The following is a 19,709-nucleotide window of genomic DNA, read 5'->3' on the forward strand; positions in this document are numbered from 1 at the left end:
TGCATATTTTATGTATATATTGTAGACCCAAATATGGAAGAAGATACTAGAAAGAATTGAAAGTAGGAATTTTTTTAGATAACAAGACACTATTTAACTCCACTACTGTCCCCACTATGGAGAGGAAAGGAGACCAAGAGGTACAGGAATTGGGAAATTATGGTGGCAAAGGTATGAAGAGGAATTTCTACCAGAGAAGACAGGGTTTCTGGGAATCCAAAAGGTAATCCAAGCTGATAACTGAAGAACAAATCAGATCCAAAACCTTTCCTATTGTAGGAGATGAGGGAAAGTATCTTTAGCACATGCTTCTTTTTTTTTTAATGTTTGTTTACTTATTTTGAGAGAGCATGAGCAGAGTAGGGGCAAAGAGAGAGGGGGAGAGAGAGGGAGAGACTCCGTCTCTCTGCTGTCAGTGTAGAGCCCAAGTGGGGCTCGATCTCAGGAACCATGAGATCATGCTGGCTTGAAGGTCTATGAACAGAGCTGATAGAAAGTCAATAAAATTCTTGTAGTTTAAGAAACAAAAACTAAGCCAGAAGGTGGTTTTGGAATATCAAAGCAGATGAAGCCGTCATAAGGGAAACAGCCAATACACCTTTACTTGTATTTGCACTTTTACTTAGATATTTGGATATGATAAATAGGGAATTAGAACTTGAGCGTACAGCAGAAGAGCAACACCTGCTCCGAATGGATAGAGAAGAAAGACGACAGCGAGAACACACAAGAAGAAAACTTAGTCTTCGTAGAAAAATTGAAGAGGTGAGATAACAAATTTAAAATATTGAGAGAAAAACTGTATACAACTGTTTCATTTGTAACTAGTTGTCCATCATAGTTCCTGAAGTCATTTCAGGTCTGAATCATATATCCCCATTAATCTTTCTTCACAGCTATAATATACAAGTTGTTACATAAAATAATAAGGCTGATAGCACAAACTATGTATATGAACCAATACCTGCTCTTAAAGAGATGATTGTGAAAGTTACTAGACACTATTTAACTCCCCTAAAGTCTTCATTGTTGGCGGGGAGGGGGGGAGATTTTTAATTCAGCTTTAGTAAAAAATAACCATCTTGCATTGTTAATAGGACTGCAGTAAGGAAAGCCCATCCTAAACCCAATGTATGACTTTCATTATGCTTGACCTGATATCTGTTGGGCCCCTGACGTGTTCTAATTTGCTTGGTGGTGGTGGGCAAAATACAAAGGTTTAGTGTGAGCATGTACTGATTATGTAACTCCGTGCTCCCTAGGAATGGAAGACAAAAGAGATGCTACTTCTGATGAGGATTGGAGAAGATGTTAAAAGAGAAGCTAGGATAGAGGAACAACGGCGTCGCAGCAGAGAAGAGAGTGACAGGAAGGTGGGGTGAGCTTTAAAACCTCTAACTGGGACTGTTTGAGGAGAAGCTTTTGCTAGTTTTGGTATTTGAAAGTACACTTTGCGAGATAACAATGGACCAGTTACCCCAAATGATATGCATTATACAAAACTGAAAGCTACGGATATATTTTGGCTATATTATATTCTGACTATAATCAAAAAAGTGCTGCCTTATTATTTGATACAACTGCTTTTCACTTTATCTCACGACGTAAACTAGTAATTGTTCCAGGAAAAAAATGATAAACTGATTTTTCTTACTCCCAGAATTTCTTGGGAAAAGTTCTCAATATTTCCCTACCAGCTAATTTTTTTAGAGTAACTATTTTTTATTTTAAATGATACATAATATCTTATGATTTAGAATGTAAACCAGTGTAAAGAGAAAGAAATTATTTGTAATCCTAGCACCACCTATTGTATGATACATGCACACATTGTGTGATATTTCTATGAAAATTTATTACAATAAATAAATTCATGTTATTACACCTTACAGGGTGTTTTGTAGATTGCTCTTTCATTTAATAAAAAAACATTGACAACTCTCCATGTGGATTAATACTTGTCTAAAATTACAAGTATTTTCAAAGCTTATTGGTTTTTATTTTTATTTATTTATTTTTAAGAGAGAGAGAGAGAAAACAGGGGAAGGGCAGAGGGAGAGAAAGAGAGAGAGAGAATCTTGAGAGGGAGGGGGAGAGAGAGAGAGAGAGAGAGAGAGAGAGTCAGTCTTCAGCAGGCTCCACACTCAGTGCACAGCCCAGCACAGGGCTTGATCCCACAACCCTGGGATCATGACCTGAGCCAAAATCAAGAGCTGGACACTTAAACGACTGAGCCACCCAGGCTCCCCTCAGTAGCTTATGGTTGACAAACTAGATGTAGTATAAGATATACATAATTTGGTTATATTGATATATACTGCTATGTAATATTTTTTATTAATGTAAATTTAAATATGTATGATAATCTTTTATTCTACTTTGGTACATATACCTTTTAGTATTTTCAAGGTTCATACGGTGAGCTCAGCTTATCTCACTTTGTTGTAATTATTATTTTCTAATAATCACTTTTTTGCAATGGGAACTCTCTCCAAACTGACCTTTTTGTTTGCTTCCAGACATTTCTGAAAGTATCTGGTTTGTAGAGCAACAGAATGTCCCAGGTCTCCCCTTTTTGCCTCATGCCAATTACTATTCAAGGAGTCCTGACCAATTTTCGTGACAACCAGTGCAATGGGACAAGTTCTGGCCCTGGAAGTGCTTTTAGACGCTACCACTGATGGTAGACATGGTGACAACACAGGAAGCTTGAGCCATGTTCATGGCAGAGAGATATCTCAAGTATTGATATTTCCAATGGAGTTATTCTAAATTGTTTCTCTTGAATTGTGTTTTAATAGAAGTTTTCAATTCATTGGTGTATGCTTCTTAATATTTTAATATTTTTTTCAGATTGACACCATTTTATATTGACATACATTTTACTCCAATGTATGTGCTTAAATTACAATTATGGAAATCTTTAAAAGATTTTGCCTTTGTATCTTTGTCAAAAATCAGTTGTATAGTGTATTTTTGTATTCTTTTCTACTCTTTGATCTATGTCTATTACACTGCTTTGATTACTGTACCTTTTATAGTTCTTTAAATCAGTAGTGCTAACCTTTTAAGTTTGTTCTACCATTTTAAAGTTGTTTTGGCTAATCTAAATCCTTCACATTTCTGTATAAATTTTGGAATCCGCTTTTAAGTTTCTACCAAGAAATCTTACTGAAATTTAGATTAGCATTATGTTGATTCTATTGGTCAGTTTGAGCACAGTTGATCTCTTGATAATATTGAGTCTTCCAACTTGTGGACCAAATATTTCTCTCCAATTATTTAGGTTTCCTTAATTTTTGCAGTTTTCAGGTCTTACACATCTTTTGATAGATTCATCCCTAGGTATTTCATAATTTTTATGCAATTATAATTGGTATTTTTAATTTTAAATTATGATGATTTGGTGTTAGTATCTAGAAAAGCAAATTTTTTATATTCATCTTGTAGTCTACATTGAAAAAATCATTCTAGTAAGTTATTTCTAGATGCCAATTGACATTCTACATAAATGATTACGTTGCCTATGAATAAAGGTAGTTTTATTTCTTTTCTTTGGATGCTTTTTCATTTTCTTGCCTGATTGCACTGACTTATAACCCCTGTTATAACCTAGAATAGAAAAAGAGATAATGGACATTATTATCAAATATTTCTTTTGTCCCTTCTCTCCTCTGTACAGGCATATATTAATTAGGTTGCTTGATGTTCCACACCTCACATATACTCTTTCATTCTGTAACTTTTTTTCTCTCAATCTTTCCTTTTGGATGGTTTCTTTTCCTTAATGCACTTTAATTAATCTCTTCTGCAATGTCTATTCTGCTATTAATGCATATCTTATATTACTCATCTCATACATTTAAAAAAATGATTTTGGTCCTTTTTATATCTTCCATGTCTTTTCCTTACCTTGTAAATATATGGAATACAGTTATGCTCTAGTATTATTACCTTTAATTCTAGCATTTGTATCATTTATGGGTCAATTTTAATTGATTGATTGACTCATTTTATGGATCATATTTCCCTGCTTCTTTATATGCTTGGTGCTTTTTGATTAGATGTCAGATATCATGAATTTTACTTTTTGGATGCTGAATATTTTCATATCCTTCTAAATATCCTTTAACTTTTTTCTTGAATGTAGATAATTTCTTTGGAAACAGTTTGTTTTAAGTCTTGCTTTTTAAGATTTGTTAGATGGGACCAGAGCCATGTTTAATCTTATACTAGTTATTCCTCACTACTGAACCAAGACCCATTTTAGTACTCTACCCAATGCCCTGTGACTTAAGACATTTTTCTGGAGTGGATGGTGAAAATAGGCATGATAGACAGGTACCAAGCACTTTTCTCTCTAATCCTTTAGGATGGCCTTTGTTTGTTTCCTCGCATACCTGTACTGATCCATTCTCTTGCTAAATACTCTAGGGAACCCGTGGAAGATCTCTAGGGTTCTTTCTCTGTGCAGTTATTTTCTTTCTGGTACGTCGAGGGTCAATATTAGCCCAGAAGCTTAAGACAGGAGTGACTGTTGATTTCCAACATATACTCTCACATTTTAAGTGTTTGTTTTGCATTTTTAAACAGAAAGCTGACATTAATTTTATATATCTTAATATTTTAGAAACAAGCCCTTCTAGAGAAAAAAATGGCTTATCATTTACAAAAAATGCAAGAAAATGGCTTTAAAAGAGAAGAGATGAGAAACAACACACTTCATTACAGAGGACAAGATGGAACATATAGTGAATGTGAGAATATTAAAAAGCTGATGGAGCTATGTAGAAAATGCTTATCTATGTATTTACGTAAAAATCCTTTCATAAAACTCTGATTGCTTACAATTGCTATCTGCTTTGTGTTAGGCACAGTTCTAGGCGTTTTTCTATTACGGTTCAAGTGGAAAAATAGACATATATGTAAAAATTAAAACAAAGTAAAATAATCTTATCAAGTGGTCTAGTAGCAAGCTTGTCTATTCTGTAGTTCTGACTTCCCTATACTAAAAATAATGTATTTTTTGCTACTGAAACTTTAAAAACTTTCATGTAAGGTAATTGCTATTTTATAACCAACATGGTATTCTACTATTTTCCCAGCCATAATGAATAGACAGTACCAGAAGAAGGTGGGGGGGGGGGGGCAGGCAGGAGGTCGGGGAATAAAGAAGGGAGGAAGTGGAGAAGAAGGGAGCGTAAGGAAGAAAAGACAAAAGAAGGAAATGAAGAGTTTAAAGGAGGGATATCCAGTCATGACTTTGCTATGCCCAATCTCTACCAGCTTTCTTTAAGCTCATAAAATACATTAAGTTTGTTAAATTAAATTAATGATGTTAACTACAATTTCATAGCCAGAATACAAAAATGTAGATTTGCTTTAATTATCCTATGTGGGGGGTGCCTGGGTGTCTCAGTCGGTTAAGCGTCCGACTTCAGCTCAGGTCACGATCTCACGGTCCGTGAGTTCGAGCCCCGCGTCGGGTCCTGGGCTGATGGCTCGGAGCCTGGAGCCTGCTTCGGATTCTGTGTCTCCCTCTCTCTCTGCCCCTCCCCCGTTCATGCTCTGTCTCTCTCTGTCTCAAAAATAAATAAACGTTAAAAAAAAAATTAAAAAAAAATTATCCTATGTGGTATCAGGAAAGAACAAGATCATCCTCCGTCCTATCAATCCTCTTTCTAGATGAAAGCCTCCTTGTGTCACTCCAGTAGATTACTAACTAGTTTTCATTGCCTCTTTTTTCAAACCTACTTCAAATCTATTTTTCAAACTGCTACTAATTACACTTTAAATCTGTTCTGAGGCTTTCTTCTGCTCCCAAAACATAAAGATCTCCATCACCTCTTAACTGAAGCTCAGACTTTTGAGGCAACCATTCATCACTACCTAGAGCCCAACTCAAACCTAAATTTTAAGCTTTATTTCATACCACCTCCTTGAAGAAGGCAGCTATCATCTAGGGGTGATGTACTTAGGCTCTAGAGCTAAACTGCTAAAGTCCATAATCTTTACCAAACTGCTTTACCGTAATAATCTAGCCATTCAAATGGCTTGGACAAATTACTTAACCTCTTTGAGCTACAGTTCATGATCTAAAAACAAAAATAGTACTCCTAAATTCTCACAAAGATCTCAAAAGTCTATAGTAACTACTCAATTTATTTCATTGTCCAATCAAATGAGACTACTGACCATTCCTAACACACAAGGTCCTTTTCTTACTTCTGTACCTCTCTGTCCAATTTTCTTAGCCTGGAGTGATGTGCTCAGTGTCCATCTATCCCAGTCCACATTTCTTTAAGCCCCACTGTAAGTGACATTCCACAAAGTCTTTCTTTTTTTTTTTTTTTAAACGTTTATTTATTTTTGAGACAGAGAGAGACAGAGCATGAACGGGGGAGGGCCAGAGAGAGAGGGAGACACAGAATCTGAAACAGGCTCCAGGCTCTGAGCTGTCAGCACAGAGCCCGACGTGGGGCTCGAACTCACAGACCGTGAGATCATGACCTGAGTCGAAGTCAGATGCTTAACCGACTGAGCCACCCAGGCGTCCCCCACAAAGTCTTTCTTAACAGCCCTAATTGGAAGATCCTTCTTCTTTGAATCCCTTATAGTACTTTGTATTATTCTCAATACACTTATTACATACTTCCCACTGTCTTAATCACCCATAATATCATATCTCCCACTTTTGTTTTCACAGAGCAGAGAGTACTGTATTTATGTATATATTCATGTGTATGTGTTTGTGTATAAAATATATATTTGCTAAATGGGCTAATTCAATTTATTCAGCTCATCAAAATAATGAAAACAATCTCATGCTTCAGAAAAGAAATCACTTTAGTAACTATATACATTCCTACAAACTCAACTGTTAACTTTCTAAATAGGAAAAGAGTTCCAAGTAGACATTTTAAACATTTGTTACCTCAAATTCCCTTTTGAAGAAGATGTAAAGGGAGTGCTTGAGTGGCTCAGTTGGTTAAGCATCTGGCTCTTGATTTGGGCTCAGGTCATTATCTGACTATTGTGAGCTCAAGCCCTAGATTGGACTCTGTGCTGAGCAGGGAGCCTGCTTAAGATTCTCTCTCTCCATCTCCCTCTCCATGTGCCCCTCCTCACCTTCATGTGCATTCTCTCTCTCTCTCTCTCTCTCTCTCTCTCTCAAAAAATAAAGATAAAATACATTAAGAAGGTATAAATGAATCCAATTTATATTATCAAGGTGACACGAATATCTATCTTACAAAACAAACAATTATACTTCCAAATAATATTGTCATCTTCCACCAAGTAGACAACTTCCAGAGGGACAGAGAGAGAATGAAAGAGGAAGGGAATATTAGGTGAAATTTGCTCCAGTGGGCAGACAGATCACTCTCACATTTACATCTCTAATGAAAACCCATTGAGTACCCATTATGTGAGGAGACTTTGCCCTCCTTACATGGTGAAAAAGAAGAACTATAATTACCTCTATCACAAAGGAGTGATATATATACAGTTGCCTGTGCCAGGCTGGGAGGCACATCCAAGAATGCAATAGTAACTGTGGCCCAGTGGGTCTCTAGCCAGTAGCTACATTGGTATGCATCCCAGCAGATAGGAAATGACATGTTACAGTTTGTCTGGGTGTAACTTTTCTCTCTACCAGAAGAAAATTCTGTCCCTTCAAGTATATCTTTTAACTTGAAGTGATAATATTTCAAGAATTATTACCTTCCCATTTCACATCTTTCCATCTTCTCCAATACCTCCCTATAATCCCACATACAAATGAGCATAAGGCTCACCTCCCTTGGGCTTGATAAAATAGTCTATCTTGGGTAATTCTGTCATCACTCTTACTAAAAATAAATGTTTTATTACATTTTTTAAGCTTATTCTCCAAAGAAGAAAAAGAAGTCTTTTGATAATATGAACTTAGTTTACCAAGTTGGTGACCAGAGACCAAATAAAGGAGTATATGGTAATTTAATATTTTGATAAGAAATACTGTAGTAACTTGAGGAAAGACTGAGTTTGGATAGAAACTTTTGCTTAAATGCTTTAAATGCTTAAATCTTCTATTTTGTGTTGTCAAATGACTGATTTAGAATGATGCTTACCAATAATGACACAACCTCTATTGCTTTCAGAATTTGATCTCTAGTTACTGATTTAGTGTTCTAAACTTAATATTATGTCATAATTTTAGAAAAATAAAATGAAAAATCTATTGCTGTTAAACAGTATATGATACCTAAAAAAAAAAACCTAATTTTTATAATGTTCAAAATGATTTTAGAAAACTCTGAAGTCAGTCAGAAATTAACTCCAAAACTACTCTGAACCCTTTTACTTTATTTTACTTTATTATTTATCCCATACTGTTACTTCATGTTGTCTATTAGGGCTCACTGGATTAGACCAGGAACACAAACGGCAGCATAAAACTTCTCCAAATAATACACTGTCAAAGTGTGAGGCTGTTAAAAATTGAACAATATGAATCTCCTCCCACTACCAAATTTCCAGGAAAAAATTAAAGCAAAAAATTTAAATTACTTTGGCGTTATTAATTCAAATTTAAAGAAGAAAAGTCCACAATCTTTCCTCCCTGAGTATGTAATTTGATTAGTCTCATCAAGACTCTGAAACCTGGGGAGCAACAGAGTTGTCTTAGCAGAGGATGTCTTCCACTTTCAGGACCACTGAGGTAGATTTAATTCTTAAGCTTCATGGGTCCTATTTTTAAAGCTCAAAGACTTTTTTAAAGACCCCAATAGTTATTACAAGGCACACAATTATGACAACACCAGCCCCACCTCTACAAAATGTGTACATTCATCAGTTGAAGGAGATTTGGGTTGTTTCCAGGTTTGGGTGATTATGAATAGAAAAATCAGAAGTATTTGTAGTCAGCTTTTTATGTAAACAAGGGATTGTTGAGTCATAGTAAATGTATGTTTAAGTGAACAAAGTACTGTCCCAAATGCTTCCAGAGTGCCTGTAATATTTTTCATTCCCATCACTAATGCACGAGAGATCCATTTGCTATGCATTCTTGCAACCATTGTATTATCAGCAATTTTTTATTTTAGTCATTCTAATAGATATAGTGTTAGCTCATTGTGATTTTCATTTGCATTTCCCTGATCGTTAATGATGATGAATATCTTTTCATATGCTGTCTGCCACTTGTAAATCCTGCTTAGTAAAGTATCTGTTGAAGCTTTTTGCTCATTTTTAATTGGGTAATTTTCTTACTGTTAAGTTTCAGAAGTTATTTATATACTCTGAATACAAATCTTTTTCAGATATGTGATTTGCAAATATTTTCTCTCTGTCTGTGACTTGCCTTTTAATTTCTGTTCCATTGATCAATTTATGTGTCTATCTCTTTGCCAGTACTGCACTGTTAATTAGCATAGCTTTTTACAGTCTTGAAATCAGGTAGTATAATTCTACCAACTTAATTTTTTCCCTCAAAATTTTAGGACTATTTTAATTTGCTTGCCTTTTGCATATAAATTTTTTGATCAGCTTGTCTGCAAAAATTAGGCTGAGATATTTTAGTGAAGTACATTAAATCAATCTACAGATCACTTTAAGGAGAAAAGAAACCTTCTACAAATCTTGGTCTCCCAAGCCATAAACATAGTATCTTTTTCTGTTTAGGTTATACTTGATTTCTGTCATAAGTGTTTTTATAGTTTTCAGCATAGAGATCTTATATATGTTGTGTCATATTCATACATAAGTACTTCATTGTTTTGGTATTATTATACATGACGTTTTTAAATTTTGTTTTCCTGTTGTCCATGACTATACTTTTACGATACCTCTTTTTACATATTTTTTAGTGGTTGTTCTAGACAACACTGTACTTATCTTTTCACAATTCCACTTCACCCTTTAAGTGGAATGTACATCTTTCCACTATCTATGACTTCTTATCCCCCAACCCTTTGTTATAGTTGCCCTATGTATTACATCTACATACATCAAACATCCATTCAGACAACGTAACATTTTTATTTTAAATAACTAAATAGAAGAAGACTAACATATTATATTTACCCAGATAGCTACCATTTTGAATGCTCTTTAATTTCTGATATTCCAGGTTTCTTTTCCAGTGTCATTTTTTTCAGCCTATAGAACTTCTCTTAGTATTTCTTTTAGAACAGATTTTCTGGCACTGAATCATCTTATTTCCCTTCTTCTAAAAATATCTTTATTTTACCTTCATTCCTGAATGACAGTGTTTTCATTTGATATAGAATTGTAAGTTGACATTTTTTCCAGAACTTGAAAACTGTTTTTCCGTTTCATTGTGTTTCTGTAGTTCTGATGAGATATTGTCTATATTTGAATAGTGATCCTCCGTAAGTAAGGTGACATTTTTCTCTGGTTGTTAAAATTCTGGGGGGTGGGAAATAGCTTTTAGCAACTTAATTATGATATATCTTGGTGTGGATTTTTATTTTTTTGCCTGCTTTAATCTTCACTGAATTTCCTTAAACTTAAGTTTATATCTTTTGCCAAATTTCATTTAAGCAGACTTCCTTATCTCACAGAAAGAACTACTATCCAAATCTAGTGATTATCATAACCATTATTTTTTAAATATATTTTTAAATATATTTACTACATGGGTGTATATCCTTAAACTACATATATACATATAGATAGAAATAAATACCATTAAAAATATTTAATGTAACTGATATGCTGTTGTATCCAGTTGTATGTGATGTGCTTTTTACACTCAGCATTATGTTTCAGAAGTTTTATCTCTGTTGCCTGACATTTTATTTCATTACTGATATATCCCATTGTGTGAATATACCACGATATACATATATTTCTCTTGATGGAAATTATACACATAATATTTATATCGTATTTTTATATGTTATATATTTGTATTATATGTTACAGATACTATATTTATATATTATATATATTTATATAAATGTTTATATAAATATAAAATCTCATGGTACTCATTGAAGAGATTCTCTAGGGGTTATATGCCTAGATATGGGATTTCTGCGTCATGTTTCCTTTTCTGAGAAATCATATTTTCAAATCTCTTGTCCATTTTCCTAAGGGGTTTTCTTTCTCTTGTGGATGTGAAAGAATTTTAAGCCATACTAGATAATTGTGTTAGTATATATATATATATATATATATATATATATATATATATATACACACACACATTATAATAAATATCCTCTTCCAATTATGATTTGTTTCTATCCTTTCTTTTTATCTTTTGATGTACAGAAGTTCTTAATTCAATATGGCTGATGTTAATCTTTTGTCTTATTTGTAGCAAATATTTCCAGTTTTGTTAATGGCTTTTTTAACTGTTCTTTTTTTTTTTTTTTTAAAGTTTATTTATTTATTTGGAGAGTGGGGAGCAGAGAGAAGAAGAGAAAGAATCCCAAGCAGTTTCTGTGCTGTCAGCATGGAGCCTGATGCAGGGTTTGATCTCAGGAAGCATGAGATCATGACCTGAGGCCAAAGTCAAGAGTCACACATTCAATTGACTGAGCCACCCACGCACAACAGTTTTACTTATTAAACATTTCAAACATAAATAAAAACCAGCAGAACCCATATGGTGCCTCCATCTGACTTGTTTCACTTAGCATAATACCTTTTCTATCTATAAAATCATGTCATTCACAAATAGTGACAATTTTACTCTACTTTTCCAATTTGGATGACTTTTGTTTCTTTTTTCTTTTTTCTTTTTTTTTTTTTTTTTGCTTAATTGGAGTCCCAGAAGGTCCCTTAAGCTACCCATCAGTCTCTTAATCTTTTTTTTTTTTTTAATTCTTTTCCAGGTGCCTGGGTGGCTCAGTCAGTTAAGCATCCATCTTTGGCTCAGGTCATGATCTCATGGTTCGCGGGTTTGAGCCCTGCATCGGGCTCTGTGCTGATGGCTCAGAGCCTGGAACCTGCTTCAGATTCTCTGTCTCCCTCTCTCTCTGTCCCTCTCCTGCTCATGCTCTGTCTGTCTACCTCTCAAAAATAAATAAACATTATATATATATAAATTCTTTATCTCTTTTTGGGTGAGTTCCACTGCCCTCAATTCCAGATCACTAGCCCTTTCTTCGGTTCCACCCATTCTGCTGTTGAACCCCTATAGTATCTTTTTCAGTTCAGTTATTGTATTCTTTAGCTCTATGACTTATGTTTCACACTGTCTTATATTTTATCTTTGTTGATCTTTCTGTGTTCATCCATTCATCTCTCAAGATCTGTGAGCATCTTTATGATGATTACTTTGAACTCTTTATCAAGTAAATTACTTATCACTTTTTCATTAAAGTTTTCTTTGGGAGTTTTTCTTGTTCTTTCATTTGGAACACATTCCCCTGTTTCCTCATTTTCCTTGTTTTTTGTTTTTTGTTTTTTATGTATTAGTCAAAACAGCTATCTCTCCCAGTCTTAAGGGAGTCATCAAAAGAAGGCCGGGTGTGTGTTTCACTTGTCTGTGCAGCATCCTGCCAAGAATTGGCTCTCCAATTGTTTCAGTCCCATGGGGCCCCAAAACACAAGGACCCCTGGCCACTAGAGCCAGGCAATCAAAGGGTATCCCTTATGAACTGTGTGTACCTGCTGGCTTTGACAGGGCTACAGGGGAGGGGTTGGGGCAGGCAAGCCCACCCACTGGCTTCAGTGGGGCAGGCCACAGGAGTTTGCAGGGGTAAGGCAAGCAGAATTAGCAGGGTAGAGAGAGGGCAAAAATGGCACCTGGCAGTGCCAACACTTGCCAAGATAGGAGACTATAAAAATGGGAACAATCAGCACCTCCTTCCCTGGAGAGAGTTGGAACAAACTTCTACCCTTCCAGAAGATGCTTTAAGAATAGCCAGTGGATCTTCTTCGTGTATGGTCCACATGCTTTTCAGCCTGCTGTACTTGTGCTGGGTCTTAGGGTAAGTAGTCTGTGTACAAACCCTTTAGGAACAGAATCTTATTTCCTAATGCCCTTTGAGTTTCCTGGATGTAAGCTATGTTGATGTTTTGTTTTGTTTTGTGTTTTTTTTTAAGTAGGCTCCATGACCAGTGCAGGACCCAACATGGGGCTTGAAATCACAACCTTGAGATCAAGACACAAGCTGAGATCAAGAATCAGACATTTAACTGACTGAGCCACCCATGCTCCCCCATAGTGATTTTTAAAGCCAGATGTTTGCAGGCTCATATCTCCAGTGCAGGTCCCAAGGGCTAGGGAGCTCAAACTGCTTGCTTCTCAGGGATATGCTCCATATTTGTGAATCCCTCTCACAGGTTGGTTGTCATACCACAGGTGGGGTTTTTGGCTAGACCACACCTCTGCATGGTGTATGTCTTTCCCAAGCAGATGTGGCCTTTTTATCTTTTGTTGTGGAGGAACTGCTCAGCTAGCATTCAGGGCTTTTTCAGAGAAATTTGTTGTGTATGTAGCTGGATATTGGTGGGTCTACGGAAGGAGGTGAGGTCAGGGTCTTCTTATGCTGCCATCTTGCAGGTTCAATTTCTCTAGCAAGACTGATTCATAGATGGTGGCGTGCCTTTCCATCAAGAGGCATATAATATCTCATTTCCTTTCTCTTTGTAATGTTAGCAGCCATTTATGTTCAAGGCCTAGATCTATGAATTAATTAAGGGTTTCAAGTTGGGATAACTTAATTCTATCATTCCTTCTTCTTAGATTAATTGGAAAAGTTGTATTAAAAGAAATTTCCTCTTGGGGCGCCTGGGTGGCTCAGTCGGTTGAGCGGCCGACTTCGGCTCAGGTCATGATCTCGTGGTCCGTGAGTTCGAGCCCCGTGTTGGGCTCTGTGCTGACAGCTCAGAGCCTGGAGCCTGTTTCGGATTCTGTGTCTCCCTCTCTCTGACCCTCCCCCATTCATGCTCTGTCTCTCTCTGTCTCAAAAATAAATAAACATTAAAAAAAATTAAAAAAAGAAATTTCCTCTTAACTACTATTTGGTTACAGTGTGGTATAGGATACTTCGGAAAAGCAGATTGAAGCTTAACATTTTACAATCATTTATTAGTTTTCAAAGTAGTAAATTGTTTCAGTAGCATCCTTCAACAGTGAGCAATTAGGTTTGTTTTTTACATTGTGAATTTACAGATTTAAATAAATTTAATGTACTTTAATAAAATTATGTTAATGTGTTTATTAATGCTAAAAGGGTGATAGTTCCTGCCAGTGGGATCTCCCGTTAGTATAACTCTTAAGTCCTTTGTGACATAACCCTAATGATTTTTTATAGCTTCCTTGCTATCTGGGAAGACAGGATTATTCAAGCTTATTTTGTACACATTTAATTGCTTCAACATCATTGAGTTTCACTGGCATCTTTTAAATGATAAAGTGAACATATATAGATGATAGACAGATAGATGATAGATACATAGATACATAGATACATAGATAGATAGACAGACCTATTTCTGGACAGTCTCCTGTTTTATTTATCTATTTGTTCTTACATGAATACAGTGTTCTCAATTACTATAGCTTTATAATAAGTCTTCAAATTTGGTAGTTTGAGTTCTCTAATATTTGTGGTTCTTCTAGATTGACTGTCTTGTGGTAGGGCCTTTACTTCTCCATATAAATTTCAGAAACAGCTTTCCAGTTTCTACAATATAGTCTGTTGGGATTTTATTCGGGCTCACCTTTCATTTCTTTTTCTTCCTGGCTAGCACCTCCAGGATAGTATTGAAAAAAATGGTGATTGTGTACATATTAATCTTGTTCCAAAATTTAAGGGGACATGATCAATATAGAGTGTCAGCTCTAGAGATTTGAAGATAGCTTTTATCACAGGAAGGACATATCCTCATATTGCTAGTTCACTAAGAGGTTTGATCATGAATGGCTATTAAACTTTATCATTTTTTCCCTGCATCTTTGAGATAATCATCTAAATTTTTTCCTTATTTCTTTTAAAGTTGTGAATAACTTTGACTTATTTTTAATGTTATATGTTAAACCAGTCCCACATTCTTGGGATTAACGTTACTCATTCATCATGCATTATCTTTATCATATATTGTTAGATTCAATATATTTCATTTATAATTTTTGCAACTTTGTTCATGTGGGATGGTGACTGAGGTTTTCTTTTATTGTAATGTCTTTTAATGAATTTGGTATTAGAGTGATTTTGGTCTCAAAATATGAGTTGTGAGAGTAGAAGTATTCCTCTTTAATTTTCTGGAAGAGTTTGTGTATAATTAGTGTAATTTCTTCTTTAGATATTTGGTATAGTTCAGAAATGAAGTCAATTGAGCCTGGAGTTTTCTTTGTGCACATGTTTTTACATATTCGATTTCTTTAATAGATATGTAGTTCTTCATATCATCTATTCATAAATGAGATTAGTTTGTGTTTTTCAAGAAATTTGTCCTTTGTATATAAATTTTTAAGCCTACTACCATACACTTATAATATTCCTTTATTATTATTTTTTAGTATTATCTATATAGACTTTTGTTGTGCTATTATCTCTAATTTTCCTGATGCTACAAATTTGTGCTTTTTCTTGGTAATCTGGCTTATCACTTTTATTGAACTTTTCAAAGAATTAGCTGTTTCATTATTTTCTTCCTTTTTTTTTATTTCTTTGATATTCACTTCAATCTTTACTATTTTCTTTCTTCTGCTTACTAAATATTGACAAGGAGGTGGAAGAATTGAAACTCTGATACACTGCTGAATGGCTTGTAAAATGGTACGGCAACTTTGGAAAACAGTGTGTTGTTTTGTAATAGTTAAACATATACTGGATCACTGTATGATCCAGTCGTTCCACTAATAGATATTTACCCCATAGAAATGAAAACTAAGTGACTTGTACACGAATTCTCATAAAAGTTCATTTGTGAGAGGCCAAAATGGAAACAACCCAAATAGCAGGTAAATGAATAAAAACTGTGGCATATCCATATAATGAAGCACTTCTCAGAAATAAAAAGGAACAAATTATTAAAATATGTGAAACCATTATACTGAGTAAAAGAAGCTAGGCAAAAAAAGAGTACATATTATATGATTCCATCCATATAAAAGTCTAGAAAATTCAAGCTAATCTTGTGTGAGAAGTATAGAGTGTTGTCAGGATGGGAGGAGAAAGATAGATGGATTACAAAGGTGGATGAAAAAACTTTTAAAAGAGTATTAGAAAAGTTATTTGATTGCAGTGATAGTTGTAGACATATTTTAAAGTTGAAATATTTTCAATTTAAATGAGTATAGTTTATTATACTTCAATTACACTTCAATAGATTGTTAAAATAAAACAACTATGGTTTTTCTCTCTCATTTATTTACTTTTAGGACCTACAGCAAATGCCATTTATCAATCTCTAAGTAATACAAAGAATGTCGTCAAAAAATCAGCAACTTTAGTTGGCCAGTCAGATGTACAAGTTAATAGTACTGAACAAAAGGTATAAAATTATGTCTCAAACTTTTGTATGATGATTACTTATCTAGTTAATTTTTCACTTCTATGATCTCTTTCACTAGCATGATACCAATTGGTTAGGGATATTAGGGTCTATTCATGAGGCCAGATTTCTTTCCTTGGGCGTATTGAGTCACTATGTAATTTAACAGTAGTAACTAATCCAAACATTTAGCAATTACAATGATAATAATAGCTAAAACGTATTCACTGTTGGCCAAGCCCTGTGCTAAACTAGAAGGAAGGGAAAATGAGGAAATTTGGACACATAAGATAGAAAGATGAATAAAACATAATCAATTATCTTGAGGACTCATTGCCTAATAGGACAGACAGACTCAAAAATGTTATCACAAGAAAATGATGTTCTCAAAATCAAAGAGAACTGTGTTTAATTAAGCTGTAGGCTGGATTGGAATAGGTTACCTTGTATTTCCCTGAAATAGACTGAATGACTCTAAACTTTGTAAAACCAACCATTGAATGGATTACTATGCCTTTAAACAAAATATGGAATACTAGAAAAGGAACAATTTTGTACACTGCTACATATTGAACTCAATTTTAAACTAGTTAAATTTGAGATCCCTATAGAAACTATTCCAGGAGGTTGTTAATATATATTTTCCTGAGACAATTTTCATGTGAGATTAGGGGATAAAAGAGAGAGAAACTATATTAATTTGGTTGATTGATAGTGACAAAATTTCTTTTATAAGTGCAGTTACTAATGAATGTTTTTCTCTTTAATGTACCATGTAGAAAGATGGAGTAACTAGAAAATCAAATACGTCTGATGATAGAGGTGAGAAAATGAAAAACAGTCATACTTGTTATATTGTTAATTTAATAATCATGACTATATATATATATATATATACAGTTTCATAATCATGACTATATGTATATATATTTTATATATATATATATATACACACACACACACTATATATATATATATATATATACAGTTTTTCAATTTGTTTTGCTGATTATAACAATCATGGTTATTTTGGATAATAAAAAATGGTAAAAAAATTGTTTATGAATATAGATATAATTAGCTCACATGTCAGTGCTTGCTTGATGAGTATGGCTTTTGAACTTTGCTAAGTATGGAAAATTTAGGGTCCCTGATGTGGCTGTTTATAGTGATGGAGTACATTACTCACATATGTGACTCACTAAGTTACAGTACAGAGAACTGTCTCTGGAAGGGCCCCACACTCCACTGCCATCAATTCTCCATAGACAATACATCGTATTTCTCATTTCCCCTTCAGCAGACCATACAATAGCTAAATTTCCCCATACCTTGTTAGATTTCTGGAAGGCACTAAAAATACTCATATGCATATCCTACATATACATAAAGAAAATATTAGGCACCTCCATTGAGTAGCCAATGATCACTTCGAATTCTATAGAATATCAAACTCATCATCTTCCTGATCCTTCTTCTGTTTCACCTAGGCACAAAATGTTAATTATTCTTTGACTCTTCTTTATTGTATTTTGCATCCCAAGGTTGCTACTTTCTTTCTAATCTACCCCCTTAATTTCTTTTGCCCTTTCCTCTCTTTTCATTCCCACAGCTTCTACCTTGTTTCTTTCATCCTTGGCTATTTCAGTACCTTCCCCCATTCTCCTCCTCCTCTTTTTAATCCCCATAAATATTGCTGTGAAAGCAATCTTCCTAAAACACAGCTTTGGTTATTCCCTTATCCAAGTAGTGAGTGGTTTTTGATTGCAGACTGAATGAAAAGAAAGCAGTTAATTCTGGCAGTGGTCTGTGTTTAATTATAGGGACTAAGCTAGCATAATATTAAATAAATTAGGATCAGAGGTTAAGGATTTCAGACTTGTGTCTAAAGGCAATAATGAACCATTTGAAATTTGTAGCCAGTGAACACTAAAAACAGGTCATGTAATTCCTGGAGATACTTCTTTACCTCAAATAAATGCCTGATTGTGGTAATTCAATGATTGTTTAAATCAGCAGAGGGAACATTGGATCAAATCTATTCATCAGCATTCACCCTTGTTCCAGAAATATGATCTTCTCATAGGTAAAATTAATCTCTTCTTTCTCTAGGAGCTGTAAACATCTCAACTCAAAATTCAATTATTTCAGCTCAAACTTCACCCACAAGAAATTGTCCAAGATCTTCACAGTCTTACTTGGATCCTCCAAAAAATAAGGTATATAATATTTCCTTTTGCCCCAAAGGCAAGCAGAATTAATGAAGTACATTCTTATGATCAGCATGAGTATAAAAATTTCCATTCATGAAGTGGCCATACAAAACAGCTTCATTCCCTGAAATTAGTCATACCATAACAAAATTTTAACATCCCTAGGATAATCTTCCTAAATATAGGCTACAACATTGTAGTTCACAGTGCATACCTGCAGCCTACAGAGGAAGTATTAATTTGGCTTTCTTTGGTTGGGCTTCTACTAATACGGATGGACTGTTCAGAGGTAGTCATATTCTCTCTCCCCTTTGTTTTTGACTAGCCATCAGTTACCTGCTTTTGGAAAGTTACCATCATAAATTCAAGGTGTGTCTTCTGATATACATTACATTTTTTTTTTCCTCTGTGAGTTACCAACTGGTTTTAGGAGTCAAAACCACATTTCATTACCAGCACAGTGTTAACTGGTTCACCTGTACTGAAGAGTTAACTTGGTTTGAAAATGGAAATTAACTGTTTTTCCCAAATGAATTTGTACTTGAATAGGGTAGGAAGTGGCATCATTTTCTGTTTCTTATAATGCATAATAATTGACAAACTACACATAACTTCTAAGATGTATGTTTACCATAAAATGCTTTTCTATAGTGCAGTTTTGTTACAAACATTTTACAGTTCAGCATTTTACTATGTCAATATCCACTTTAAGTATGCTAAGAGTCAAAAAAGAAATTTCTTAACAACTTTGACATTTAAAATTCTCAGATTGCCTAACAGATTCCAAAGGCCATGTCTTTTACTAAAAACAAACAAACAAAAACTCCTGTAAAAACAATCTAAAGTTTATTACTGACCTTTTTTGGTTAATGTGCATATTATTAAATTTGCCATCCATATTGATCTCAAATAAGTACCAAATGTCCACAAATTCCTAATTTATTATGAGGAAAAGCCTGACTGTTTTATTATGCTAAGTATTACACTCTGTTTCCAACATGTTATACGTAGCCTACCACTGTCATAAAATAT

At 34.4% G+C, this 19,709-nt stretch overlaps 1 protein-coding gene across 4 annotated transcripts in view; it reads left to right on the plus strand.

Annotated features, from left to right (window-relative positions):
* The window catches only part of FSIP2 (fibrous sheath interacting protein 2), a 99,448-nt gene that overhangs the window by 7,300 nt on the left and 72,439 nt on the right, over nt 1-19,709 (plus strand). For all 4 annotated transcript variants that reach the window (XM_042949375.1, XM_042949378.1, XM_042949376.1 and 1 more), the window contains 7 exons: nt 627-765; nt 1,263-1,373; nt 4,631-4,757; nt 7,886-7,975; nt 16,352-16,464; nt 17,244-17,286; nt 18,577-18,683. In XM_042949375.1, coding sequence (XP_042805309.1) covers nt 627-765; nt 1,263-1,373; nt 4,631-4,757; nt 7,886-7,975; nt 16,352-16,464; nt 17,244-17,286; nt 18,577-18,683 — 730 coding nt within the window. The remainder of the gene's footprint in view (nt 1-626; nt 766-1,262; nt 1,374-4,630; nt 4,758-7,885; nt 7,976-16,351; nt 16,465-17,243; nt 17,287-18,576; nt 18,684-19,709) is intronic.

This window comes from Panthera leo, chromosome C1 (assembly GCF_018350215.1).
Source record: "Panthera leo isolate Ple1 chromosome C1, P.leo_Ple1_pat1.1, whole genome shotgun sequence".
NCBI classification, from domain to species: Eukaryota; Metazoa; Chordata; class Mammalia; order Carnivora; family Felidae; genus Panthera; species Panthera leo.